Here is a 12,474-nt window from a genome sequence, read left to right on the forward strand (position 1 = left end):
CGTTCCCCTGATGCTAAAAACTTCTCTTCACTCTGCCTGTGTGTGTATATGTGTGTCTATCTTCATCTCTATCTCCCCCCCCCCCCCCCCCCCCCCCCTTATGAGCCTCTCTTGCTTTTCTATGCTTCTCTCCCAGGACTTGATGTCAATGCAAGTGAATAGATGTGCCCCTTTAGCCTCAGTGGCACTCACCAAGGGCTTAAGCATAGTTGCACCCATGGTTGTGCTCCCATACAAAATCTCACCAAAATTTTAAGCTCACAAACGTCCATTGACTCACACAAATATACAAAGTTCCTCTCCATGTGTAAGGCATGAGTAACTTGGGATGCCCCTTTTAGTAGAAAGGAAGAAAGATAGGGGCCTCCAGGAAACTTGGACTTGTCAACTTGCACTTTTCATGCAAGTGATCAATCCCATTCCCCCCATGGCTAAGCTTAGGTCACTCTATGTCAACTATAGTGAAAGTAGTCCTCCATTTTCAGGCTGAGTTCTTAATAAGACGACCCCAACCATATCATTCTTTGCAAACGAGTTTGCACCCGCAAAGATAGCGGCCTCCAAGAAACTTGGACTTGTCATCTTGCACTTTTCATGCAAGTGATCAATCCCATTCCCCCCATGGCTAAGCTTAGGTCACTCTATGTCAACTATAGCAAAAGTAGTCCTTCATTTTTAACAAGACGACCCCAACCATATCATTCTTTGCAAACGAGTTTGCACCCGCAAATCCATGATGGTTGTTTATCGATTTGAACAACTTTGGCATGCACTTTTTGTTGATATTTTGTGGCTTGGTGGCCATTGGAATCCAATGCTTGCCCTAGCTGATCGATTGATTGATCGAGCCGCCTCTAATCCACGCGTGGCGCATATAGCTATCAACTCATTGTGCTATGAGTCCACACGTGCTTGCCACGGGTGAGCGAGGTCGCTGCTCCATCTCAAGGCTATGGACGTGTGAGGAATAATGCCATAATCCAATCCCATTCGCCCCCTTAGTGACGAGGGCCTCTCTTGACGTTCCAACTTGGAAGGAGAAGTGAGTGAGACTGTGAGAGAGAGATAAAGATGGGACGAAATAACAAGGGGGGGAATGTGTAAACTGGGTAAGGACGACCTTCACGTTCGTTCTCATCCACTTTGAAAAAGAACAGAAAGGACCCATCACTTCCTCCCATGCCTCCTTTAAAGACCCCCCCCCCCCCCCCCCCCCCCCCCCCCCCCCCCCCCCTCTCTCCCTCTCTCTCTCTCTCTCTCTCTCGTGCAGGGCTTGCGTTCTTCTTCGCCATAGCCATGCGTAAGGAGGACACTATCACGCTAGTGAGTGCGGAGGGGTTCGAGTTCGTCATTGATCGCAAGGCTGCCGTCGTCTCCAACACCCTCAAAAGCATGCTCAGCTCCTCCGGTAAGATCCTCTCTCTTTACGGTCTGTCTGCCCATCTAACTATGGCGCAAAAGCACCCCACTCCAATGCATGTGAATGCACACTGATTTCTGTTGTATTCGCTACTGTGGGTAAGAATCGAGTTGTTTAACGGAAGCGCATATTGGTCATGCATGTTGTGTGCGCGAGAGTGTGTGTGTGTGTGTGTGTGTGTGAGAGTGAGAGAGAGAGAGAGAGAGAGAGAGAGAGAGAGAGAGAGAGAGAGAGAGAGAGAGAGAGAGAGAGAGAGAGAGATAATTACTCCTGACTTGCTCCCAGCAAGTTTAAGCCTCCCTCACTACAGGAGCAATTGCATTTTCTAAGCAGGCAAAGCTCAATTTGTCGTTGGGTAAGAGACGGGCATATACTTCTCCACGTATACCATCAATGCCCAAATGGGAAGGGAATAGTGGTGGAATACGTCCTCGCATCATGCAGTATGATTCACTGTAGCGTAAGAGCCTTGAAAACCTTAACAAAATATGTAAAATGGCTGTCCCTTCAACCACCTTAGAGGGACTTTGAGGCTAACCAAGGTAGGATTCAGATAAGGTGGGACTTTGAGGCTAACCAAGGTAGGATTCAGAAACGACAGCACAGAGAGCCAACCATTGAAATAACTCTACATCTTTGTTGGGTGCCGGAGAGCTTTCCAACAAGAATGGGACCTGCACAAGTTTTTGGCATCCTAGTGATGCCCACTGAGGTCTTTTAAGCAAGATTGGCATCCTAGTGACTCTGATCTAGGTCTTGATCTAGGTCTTTCAGTGTAATTGCATGCTGAATGGAGGCATATTCATGGACTCCATTGATGCCCACCTGTTGGGAACAATAGAGAGATCATTGTGAGTCTTGAACATGTATTCATGCACATGGCCTTACCCAAGATGTTTCTACATGAGCTCCCAACTACTTCGTGATGCATTGGTCAGTTTCTTTGGGTAATTTCAGTGGTTATTTAATGTAAATGCTCACAGTATTCTGCTCACAGGAGGCTTCAAGGAGACCGAGGTTGGGGAAGTCAAGCTTCCGGAGATAAGCACACCGGTTCTGGAAAAAGTATGCGAGTTTTTCTACTGGTCTTTGCAGTTTTCCAAGTAAGACCGTCACCACCATCACCATAGTCTGACTAATGATGATTGTATGTATAGCTTTGCTTCCATTGGAGAGAGAGAGAGAGAGAGAGAGAGAGAGAGAGAGAGAGAGAGAGAGAGAGAGAGAGAGAGAGAGAGAGGTGTGCCATGCTCTTTTTTGACAGTGGCATTGAGACGGAGTTTGACATCGAGCCAGAAATGACTCCGGACTTGATCATGGCTGCGAATTTCCTGCACACATAGTGGTGGCTTCTTGGTCCATAGAAGGATGAAGATTGATAGTGTTAAGTTTTTGTTAGAGCTGCTGCTTGACCTGCCTTTCATCTTTCTCATGCTAGCAAAGGTTTTGCACAGGGTGAATAGAGGTTTTTGTAAATTATAGCAAGGATTTCATATCCAAGTGTTCTTTATGGTCTTGCATCTTGGCACCCCGTCACGAGAAGCACATACCTGGTTGGTTGTATCATGCAGTATCCTCGTCAAGAGTGATAGAGTTACCACAGTGGGGGTCTCCATGGCTTATCCATCTGGATTGGTGCAGCTGGGCTAAGGGCCAAAAAGGCTACTCTTACCATATGTAACAAAATCACAGCAAGCAGTTTTGTACAGCTAGAATCGGAGTCGTGTGGAAAGGCTTTTGTTTTGTGTTGACACTCCTAAGAGTGTCAAAGTTCTACCTCAAAGATGTACATCAGTTTCTATGCTTGTAAGTCTTGGCATTTTTGTCGTATTAGCTTTGTTTTACTAGCTTCAAAGATGAGTTTATAGGATAATTTTCCTCAAACGGCTCCAATTTTCCTTGTGTTTATTTGTCTTTAGGTGGTGAATTTTTGGTCAAATTTGCATCCACAACAGAAGCTTCCCTTGCTACAAATTTCTCTTTTGATTTGGATCCTGTAAGTGTGTTAAGCTTTCTATTGACAACCTCTCCCATCATAAAGTTCGATCTTTCTCATCTTTGAAGGTCTATTTGCAGCAGAAAGGTTTGTAGTGTCTTGAAGCTCAAAATTTGATGGCACTGAATTCCTATTTGTATTTATTGCATTGTAATGAAGTTCTCATTGAGAGACCAACGTGATAAAAGTCGCCAAAGTGGCTTGTTTCGTAGCATCTGGCATTTTCTGCATGAGGCTTTTGCATATAGATAAGGTTGATGGTGGGTTAAAGTAGTGGAGCAATACCGCATTGAAAGGTGCATTTGAAACGTGCCTTTAAAGCATTGTGTGCAGTGATATCGATTTAATAGAGCGAGAGTGACTTTTTACCGCTGTAGGAGCAATCCTACAAGACTTCCCAGTTGTATTGTCTATGCAGACTGTGTCCAATCAAAACGTATTTCTCGATGAGAAGCTCAAGCAAGACGGTTGTGGCCTGGTCACATTGTTGCTCAGAATGCCACCAAAATGTGCCTAGATAGGCCACAGGGAAGCATAGTTACGGTGTGCTCAGGGTAAAGTTTCTGATCTTTGAAGGTGTATTTGCTGAATGGTTTGTAGGTTTCTGAAGCTAGAAATGGTATGGCAATGGAATACCTCCATTGGCATGTTAATGGAAGTTCTCATTGAGAGACCAATGTGAAAAAGGTTGCCAATGTGACTAGTTCAGGAGCATCACGCATTTCGGCATCAGCCGGGTGCAAATACGGCCATCACAAAGTCTTCTTTTACTGTTTTGTGGAACAGTGAGGAGGTTGAAAAGCTTGATGGTAAGCTAAAGGAGTCGAGCAATACTGCATTGAAAGGAATTAACATGGTGTGAATGTGAAGGTGCAATTGAAACATGCCATGAAAGCATCATGTGCAATGTTGTCGGCATGATGGAGCAAGAGAACTTTTTATCGCTGTAGGAGCAATCCTAAAAAACTTCTCAGTTGTATTGTCTATGTGGACGGTGTCCAGCAAAACCCCTTTTTATTTGAGAAGCTCAAGGATGACGCTCGCAGCCTGTGCTTTGGCCTCTCGCCATCTTTTGTGCTCTTCCTTCTTGCTTTCTTTTGGCTAGTTCCTCTACTTCTTCCTTTAGCTCCATGTTTGCATCCTCGTGAGCCATTTTTACTTTGGGTGCTACTCGTTTTATCGTTGATTGGATGTTACGCACGTGGGTGGGCTAGGCTCGAGAGTTGTTGGTTCCCACATCTTGCCTCAGCTTCTAGGGGGCCTTCTTGGTTAAAGACCTGAAGAGGGGGTCCTTAAACAGCTACTCCATGGACCTCCGTTCCACAAATCGAGCAGCGCCCATTTCTCGCAGAGTGCTTGCCATTTGTATTTTTCAGCACTAGCAGAGTAGCCATCTTGTCCTTGCGAGCTTCGACCATGTGCAAACTCTAGAAGCTCTTACCCTAACTAATTTATTGAAGAATTTATGCAACTCCTCTAGACTCTATGTGGGAAATCTCTTAAACGACGATCCATACTTCACATTAGGAAAAGTTTGGACTAAAAAATGGGCCTTGTAAGAAATGCTAGGTCAGCTTAGAGAGAGAATAAAAAGTCCCTAATTTTATTTTTGATAACACTTTCAAAAAAACTCGGATATCAAATTTGGGAGGTATGTTTATTAAAACTCTCAAAAAGTGTTCAGGCGATGATAACATACGACGGCTTCCAATTGAACGTCGATTATCTCAATTTTTTGGATTTTAATAACTAAGATTTGATGCTCAACAAGGTGCATTGAATGTTATTCTTCTCCTCAGTTTTGCATTTCTCTTGCTTTTCGGTTGCGCGCAGCCTCTTCCCTTGAGCTCTCTTCCATTTGCTCCACTCTTGCGCTCTTCTCTGTTTTGAGCTTTCATTCACCAAGTCGTCTCAATGTCATTATCATCTTCACATAGAACTCAGACGAGGAGTCAAAACGATGTGTATCATATGCATATCGAACTGTTCAGAGAAGAATACGAGCCTCTCCAGATGAAGAATAAGCGAGGCATCCTTTCCGAAGCTTCAAAAGAGAACTTTAGATTTCAAGGTAAAAAAAGCGTTGATCTTTGGTGGATGGCAAGATGTATCTTGAGCATCCTATCACCAACTCAACTCCATCGTTTAGAAACATAACGTCATTGTTGAACTATGTAGGAGACGGTTATTCTGGTTTATATGGCTACACCAAGCATTTGGCGGCCAGAAGTGATATTCTTAAGCTTGAGAGAGAGACCTTGCACACAAAGAAAACTTTTGCTTGAAGCAAACTGTGACAGAGTGCGCTCAGGAACTGAAAGGCAAGGACGAAAGCATCACGCAGCTCACGCAGGATCTCAGAGAAAAAAATACTGTCTTGGGTCCTCGGTTAAGAGAACGACGCTTACGAGACATTGAACAACTGAAGGTTGGTTCTGGGGGTTTGAAGAAGAGGGTTAAAGCAATCAAGTAAGATTATTATTCAAGCAGGTTTAATTTATCTTTACATTTGTGGTTTTATATCTTACTTTTCATATTTATGCTTTGATCGTTGCTACATCCTCAGTCAAATATTGACAACAACACATCAACTTCTTCAATTCCTTATGGTCTTATACTAAACGCAAAGATGTCGCCGGACTTTTGGAGGATAAGCGTTACTGCAAGATTGTTGCTAAGCAACATGACACTCTTTTGAAACAAAATCAACTCCCAACACATGATGTTCAGTCAATTCTGGATGAAGCCGGAACATTCAACAAATGTTATTTTGTAATTTTTAGGTATGTCTGGTGTTTGAATCAATTGTCTTCACCTGTCAAATCAAATGTCTGCAATTTTTAGGTATATTGGATATGTGTAGCATTTGAAAACTTGAAAATAGTCCATTTATTTAATTTTCTGTTTACGAAACTATGCAGCAACAAAGTAAAAAGTTTAATCTCAAGCACACGTTGTTGCCAAATCCTTTCTCCATTCGAAAGACAAGACTGGAGGTTAACCAGGAAGTGCTTCGGACATTGGGCACTACTTTTCACATTGAAGCAATGTACAGATCGCCATCAGTAAAGGAAGTGGTCTATGACAAATACAATAATATATTTTATGATTTAGTAGCTTTGCAGACATATATTGTTCAATTGTTCGAGGTTTCTCAAGAGGAATGCAATGGAGTTTTGAAGTTTGTGCTTAAATTGGATGAGTGCGAGCTAGTGAAAGAGACAAAGGTTGAGCGTGTCACAATGACATTTATGAATAGAGCATTAAATGAAAGCATTGTTTCAGATGACCCTAGAAACTTTAGCGTGCAATCCGAAAACAATATTTTCTTATTAGCCACATTCAAAGTTTGATATCAACAAGTTTTTGTTTAAAAAAATGATTCGATATGTTTCATTTGATTGGTTTGGTTTTCCCATTTGAGGTGCCTTCAGAGAATTTCGATATTCTTAACTGGGTTTTTCATCAAACAAGTATTCCTGAAGTCATAAGCGAACAGAGAAATGGAAAGACACTCGATGTATTAGGCATGGGTTCTTACACAGTGGAGTGGCATATGGCTGGAGATCTCAAAACCCTAAAGTGTATGTACAACATCTCAAAAGGAGCAACAAGTAAAACCCCTTGTTTGTATTGCATGGGAGGAGTCATTGTTCTTGACAAAAGAAATTGGGGGAGAGCACCGGACACGAACTTGCAGGACCTTAACTTCCATCCAGTGTTGGATATTCCACTATCCAGAGTACATATTTGCACGATGCATGCACTCTGCAAAATCATTGAGAAACTTATGTTTCTGTACATTTGTTTTGCTTGGACCACTCGGCCAGCATCAGCAAAACAAAGGGCTATATTATCATTGGAAATAGTTTTCTCAGATATGGGCTTGCATGGAGGACATGTAAAAATAGAGCAGGACGAGAAGAGGTCTAAGAATGGTCGAGATGTGCCAAAGAAGTTATCTATTGGCGGTGTGAAAGCCCGTCTCTTCTTGCCGATGCCAACAAGTGGCAGACAACGCAAAAGCCAAAGTGCTCAGGAAATGTTGACATTGAGATACAACCGGTGGAGAAACCTGCACAATGCAGTGGTTGACCACGCAGACAATGGTGCAGCAAGGACTCGCAAAGCGAACGTGTGGAAAAGTTTGGATTCCATATTCAAGTTTTGTGAGCTCAATACTTGGAGAGATACTGACTATACATTGTTTTAAAACGCTCTGGAGACCTTCCACAGGTCTTTCATAACTGCATGGACAAATCAACACATAACTCATTACATGGTATATTACTTTATTTGATAAAATTGTGATTATATATTTACATATAAACAATAGGCTCGTTTTTTTTGCAGCATATCATATGCAACCACATGCCTTGGTTTGCTAGGCAGTATGGTAGCTTGGCTATATGGTCTACACAAGGTATGGAGAAAACTCACTACCAAGCCCGTATTGGCTATTTCAACCACACGTCACGGAGGTGGTGCAAACAAAGCCAACAGTTTGGAGGAACTACATCAATGGACTTATTGAAAACTTATGCATAGAACACATCGAAAGGAATATGTCAAAGACAGTCAGATTGGCCATGCAATGAGATTAACAAGCAAACGACGGAAGAAGGAAATATGGGAGGCATCTTCTGCGGCATCGCGACATGCAGAGTGGCGACTTCAAAAATATTGCATTGGAATTACTTGGACAACTCCGACCCAAGTTGTTTGAGACTTCCTAAAGATAGCGCATTGTAACATAATATAATTTTTTGTGCCAAGACAAGACAACCAGTCACAAAAGTGAGAAACATAATGTACTCATTGTTTTGATAGAAAATGTACTATTTTTTGGCATCGACAATATAAATTGGAGCTTCTCTATTCTTCATCTTCGTCAGGAAAAGTTACAAAATATTCTGGCCTTTTTGCCTGCTGTGTTATCGTCTTCTTCTTGCCTTGGTCTTTTGCAACCTAGTCATGCAGGTTCGTTTGTCGACAGTATATTTGTCTCCACCTTCACAGCCACAAGAGACATTCTTCAATAGGCAGATGCGCAATTCGTTGTTTATTGCGAAACATAGCATGCTTGTCATACTCTAGTAATTGCACAGAGTCAGCGATTCCGCATGCCAAACCATATGCTGCTTGGGTCAAAAAATAGCGACTACGCAAACCATACATTCCTGGTCCTTGGCCAAACATATACAATGCGCCCTTTTTTTTAAAAGCATTATTTTATCTGCGTTTCACCTAATGACGGCCCCTCCTAAATATCTTGAAAGTGTCTTCAACGTCATCAAGGGTACTGCAAATCACCAATAGGTATGGTAGGTAGAACACTAGTAGGCAAAGCACCCTCTTGAAGCTGGACTCCCACTGTGGACTCCCACTGAAATCTGCAAGGCAAGGCTTCCCCGAGACTTGGGCTCTTGACCCTCCCCAGTATGATCCTCTAGCGAGGCCTCTGCAGCATCAACATGCTCATCCAAAATTAAATGCAAATATAAAATAAAACCTACATAATATTCAGCTACTCGACACTTGCGGTTATGAAGTGTATACTTGTAGTCTGTTATCCGCAAGTGCACAGGCAGCTTAAGGCAACTCCTAGAAAATATGCGTTTCTTGGAGGAGTCCGAATTGATATCCTTCATGTGAACAAAACGAACTCCTTGTATCTCGACAGTGTCACGGGACGTTTCCTGCTGGTAGGTCTACTCAAAACCTGATAGGTAATGTTGTGCGGAGACAATCCACTCATGCAAAGAAAAATTTGGATTGAACATCGGCCTGATCTCTGTCTCGCGCTGCTGAAGCCCAATGTGGTATAGAAAATGAGATAGTTTGTCTTGGGGGGCATCCTGAGAGCAAGGCACTTCCTCCTCTGCTTCAACATTGAAGGGGTCCATAACGGAAATTCAAAAGCGAAGATAGACGAGAGAGCACAACATCCAAACAAAGGGCAAATGGGGGAGCAAGTCATATTTATAGGACTCCTGAGAACATTGATGACATCGATTGACGTGTATCATGGGGCCGTCGTGCATCATGCAGTCGTCGTGATGATTACGCCATGTGTCAGCCGCCGTCGTGGAACGGTCGCACCACAACGCGAAACTGGTGCCGCCGCTCCACAAAAGCACCGCTATCGCGTTTTGACGCGATAGCTTGTTGTCGCGTCATAACGCGATACGACCAGTCCAGAGTACTTAGGAATGCCCCGTATCGTGTTGTGACGTGATGCCTTTTTGTTGTGCCACAGCGCGATACCTCTGGTCAAACTAACCTTATCGCGTTTTGACGCGACAACATTTTGTCTTGCCACAACGCGAACACTGCAATTCAGAATCATCACGGTCCGCCTCCTCGCATTGTGCCGCGACATACCGTTGTTGCTAGGGCAACCCGTTGGGGCGCTTCTTTCCTCGTCGTGTCACACCGCGAATAGGTAGTGCCATTAATTTCGGCACCACCAATATCGCGTTGAGTCCCGATGTGCCACGTGGCGCGTAATCATTATGCTCGCACGCTTCCCGTCATACCTCGCAATGTCATGATTAATGCAGCCGCCTCTTCTCATGATTAAGATGTGATTATACTTATTTCGCTAATATAACCACCCCCCCCTCCCTTTTTTCTCATCGTTTTTTTCGAAGTGTCTCTAGTCACTCTGCGTTTTTATCCACATCCAGATTTCCATATTTCCTCGCATTCTCCCCGTTCAGGTCATGGCCCGCACAAAGCAAACAACAAGGAAGGTTTATCCTGGCCAGTCTGGTCCGCAGGACCAGGCTAGCTCGTCTGCAGTGCAACCGTCAACATCGCAGGTGATTCCGAGCAAGACCATGCCGTAGTTTACGGGCAACATTGCGAAGAAGAAGATACGAGCAGAATAAGAGCGTTCTACTCAAACTTCGTAATCTCCAAAAGCACATTTTATTGGCAATACCTAAACTGCCATTCCAGAGAGTTGTTCGTGAGATTTGCGAGCAACACAACCTGAATTTCCGGTGGTCTCGAAGTGCAATGGGGTGCTTGTACGAGGTCATCGAGGATTTTTTTGTAGAGCTTTTCTAGGACAGCTACATTCTCTCGGCCCACGCCCATAGGGCACATTGATGTCGCGAGATATCAACACACTTCGCCTTCTCAGGTTCAGGTATGACAAAACAATATCGCCTGCCGGTATTTCAGACCGAAAGATGGACAATATTCTTAGAATACCACCTATTGACAAGGTCAAAGTTCATGAAGTGTCTACACAAATGCATCGATACAGCACCCGTCTCAACACCGAGCGGGACACAACAGAAGACGATAATGAAAGATTGGAGCAGTTACGCCTTGAGACGATGGAGGAACAAATGGCAGATGCCATCAGCGACGCCAACGCTGATGATTTGTCATTGTTGTTTCCCTATTTCCATGTTGGCCTTCCTCTGTGGGGACGCATTCTGTATTTTTCCTATCACCCCCACGAGATTGCAATTTTACAGAACCGAACGAGGGAACTCACAGACTCAATCATCAATTGCGTGCTTTAGTGCGTGCTATTCTTTTTTTCACAATAAATTCTTTTAATATATTCAATTTTGTATGAAACGAATTTCTTTACAGTTTTGTGGTTTCAAATTTGCCTTGGAATATGTAAGATGATTTAGCGTCCTTGACTCGAACCTCTCGGTCGTTTTGACGGCCGAGGATACATTTTTAGTGGAAGTAGTTGATTGGTTCCAGTCAGTGAACATGGAGACGGCAAAATTTTTGTTCTGGCTTATCATGAAGGGTACGCAATGTTTTCAATAGTAAAATTATTTTATCATGAACTCTAATTTGTTGCGATGACATATGTTTTGCTTATGTTTATTTGTAACAGCGCTCATTGGAGTTTTGTTCTCTTACACCTTGAACGAAACCGGTGCTACCTTGTTAATTCATCCCATGGATTTCATGGTGAAGTACGTAGGTAAGAGGTTTTGTATTTTGTTCGACATCGCATAGAATTTTGTTAAAAGTCGCTTATGAAATTTAATTGTATTTTGTGCAGATCTGTTCGGAAGCTTGTGTCTGCTCTTGAAGCTTTAACGCAAGAGCAGATATATGAGAATCTTACGATTATTAGTTGCAAAGTTCCTAAGCAGGACGATGCCTACTCTTGTGGATAGAGGGTCTTAATCAATGCAGAAATTTTGTTAGGGGTCATGTTTGATGGAAGTCGTAGAAGTGTAAGCATTTGACACTCGTTTACAGATTTGTATCTTAATAAGTTAGTAGCTATGTTAATAAACATGATGTTCTTAATGTAGGTAAGAAATTTGGCAGATTATTCAAAGGATGATGTTTCTTCGTTTAGAAACAGAATGATTGAAAACTTGATCAATTGCACGACCATGCGTCCAGGCAGAGCACGTGATGCTTTTATCCCGCCAGCACCAAGGTCCACGCCTAGGGCTCCATCGACAAGATATCCCTTGTCTGCCATACCAACACAAGCACATATCAATATCTCCCCAAATGCCTCCCCAATCCAAGCTCCCACCAGCTCTCGTCCTCAAGAAACAGCTCCAAAACCCTCAAACCTCCCACCCAGCATCTCTTCTGCTCATGAAGCAGCTCCAGAGCCCCCAAACACCCCACCCAGCACCTCTCCTACTCATGAAGCAGCTCCAGAGCCCCCAAATCCCCAAGCCACCACCTCTCCCCAACCTCAACCAACAGCCCCCACATCACCGCACGCACAAGATTAGAAAGAGATTATGAAATGTACTTTTGACAAATTGATTACAAGCAGTGGATCGAAATTTGACTTTTGTTTTGATTATGGTTCAAAGTTTATAAAATGTTGTGTATAGCTTTTCAAAAAAATGGGAGAGTGAGGACCAATGGTGTTTGGTAATGTAGAGAGCTGTCTTTGTCGAGTAATATTTGAGAATAGTATTTGAATCATTGTGTACAGTTAGTTCACTATTTCAAGTCTGTCACTGGTAATCTGTGCACAAAGAGTCGTATTTTCTTGTCTGTGAGGTACCTGCAATGCAACGTACGCGATAAGACATTGGGA

The 12,474-nt window shown here is 43.2% G+C and overlaps 1 protein-coding gene across 8 annotated transcripts; it reads left to right on the top strand.

The window, feature by feature from the left end:
- The first annotated feature begins 1,229 nt into the window (after positions 1–1,229).
- LOC147434766 (uncharacterized) lies at positions 1,230–12,202 on the top strand. Of its 8 annotated transcripts, none has more exons than XR_015185383.1 (6): positions 2,768–3,226; positions 3,340–3,416; positions 5,354–5,487; positions 5,595–6,199; positions 6,338–7,698; positions 7,770–11,121. XR_015185383.1 is itself a non-coding variant. In XM_086491190.1 (6 exons), the coding sequence occupies exons 5-6, from the start codon at positions 11,615–11,617 to the stop codon at positions 12,158–12,160; spliced, it is 465 nt and encodes a 154-aa protein (XP_086347316.1). In that variant the 5' UTR covers positions 2,768–3,226; positions 3,340–3,416; positions 11,128–11,199; positions 11,290–11,379; positions 11,461–11,614; the 3' UTR covers positions 12,161–12,202. The 8 variants fall into 8 exon arrangements, 5 of the variants coding, with proteins under 5 accessions (XP_086347320.1, XP_086347316.1, XP_086347317.1 ...); XM_086491190.1 differs by lacking the exons at positions 5,354–5,487; positions 5,595–6,199; positions 6,338–7,698; positions 7,770–11,121 and adding exons at positions 11,128–11,199; positions 11,290–11,379; positions 11,461–11,638; positions 11,720–12,202; XM_086491191.1 differs by having other exon boundaries at positions 5,354–6,199.
- The last annotated feature ends 272 nt before the right edge of the window (positions 12,203–12,474 follow it).

Source organism: Adiantum capillus-veneris, chromosome 19 (genome assembly GCF_014529385.1).
Source record: "Adiantum capillus-veneris isolate H3 chromosome 19, ASM1452938v2, whole genome shotgun sequence".
Classification (NCBI taxonomy): Eukaryota; Viridiplantae; Streptophyta; class Polypodiopsida; order Polypodiales; family Pteridaceae; genus Adiantum; species Adiantum capillus-veneris.

Coding starts and splice junctions, on each gene's coding strand:
- LOC147434766 (XM_086491190.1), top strand. CDS start 11,615: ATGTTTGATGGAAGTCGTAGAAGT. Junction 11,639..11,719: donor TTGATGGAAGTCGTAGAAGT/GTAAGCATTTGA, acceptor TTCTTAATGTAG/GTAAGAAATTTGGCAGATTA.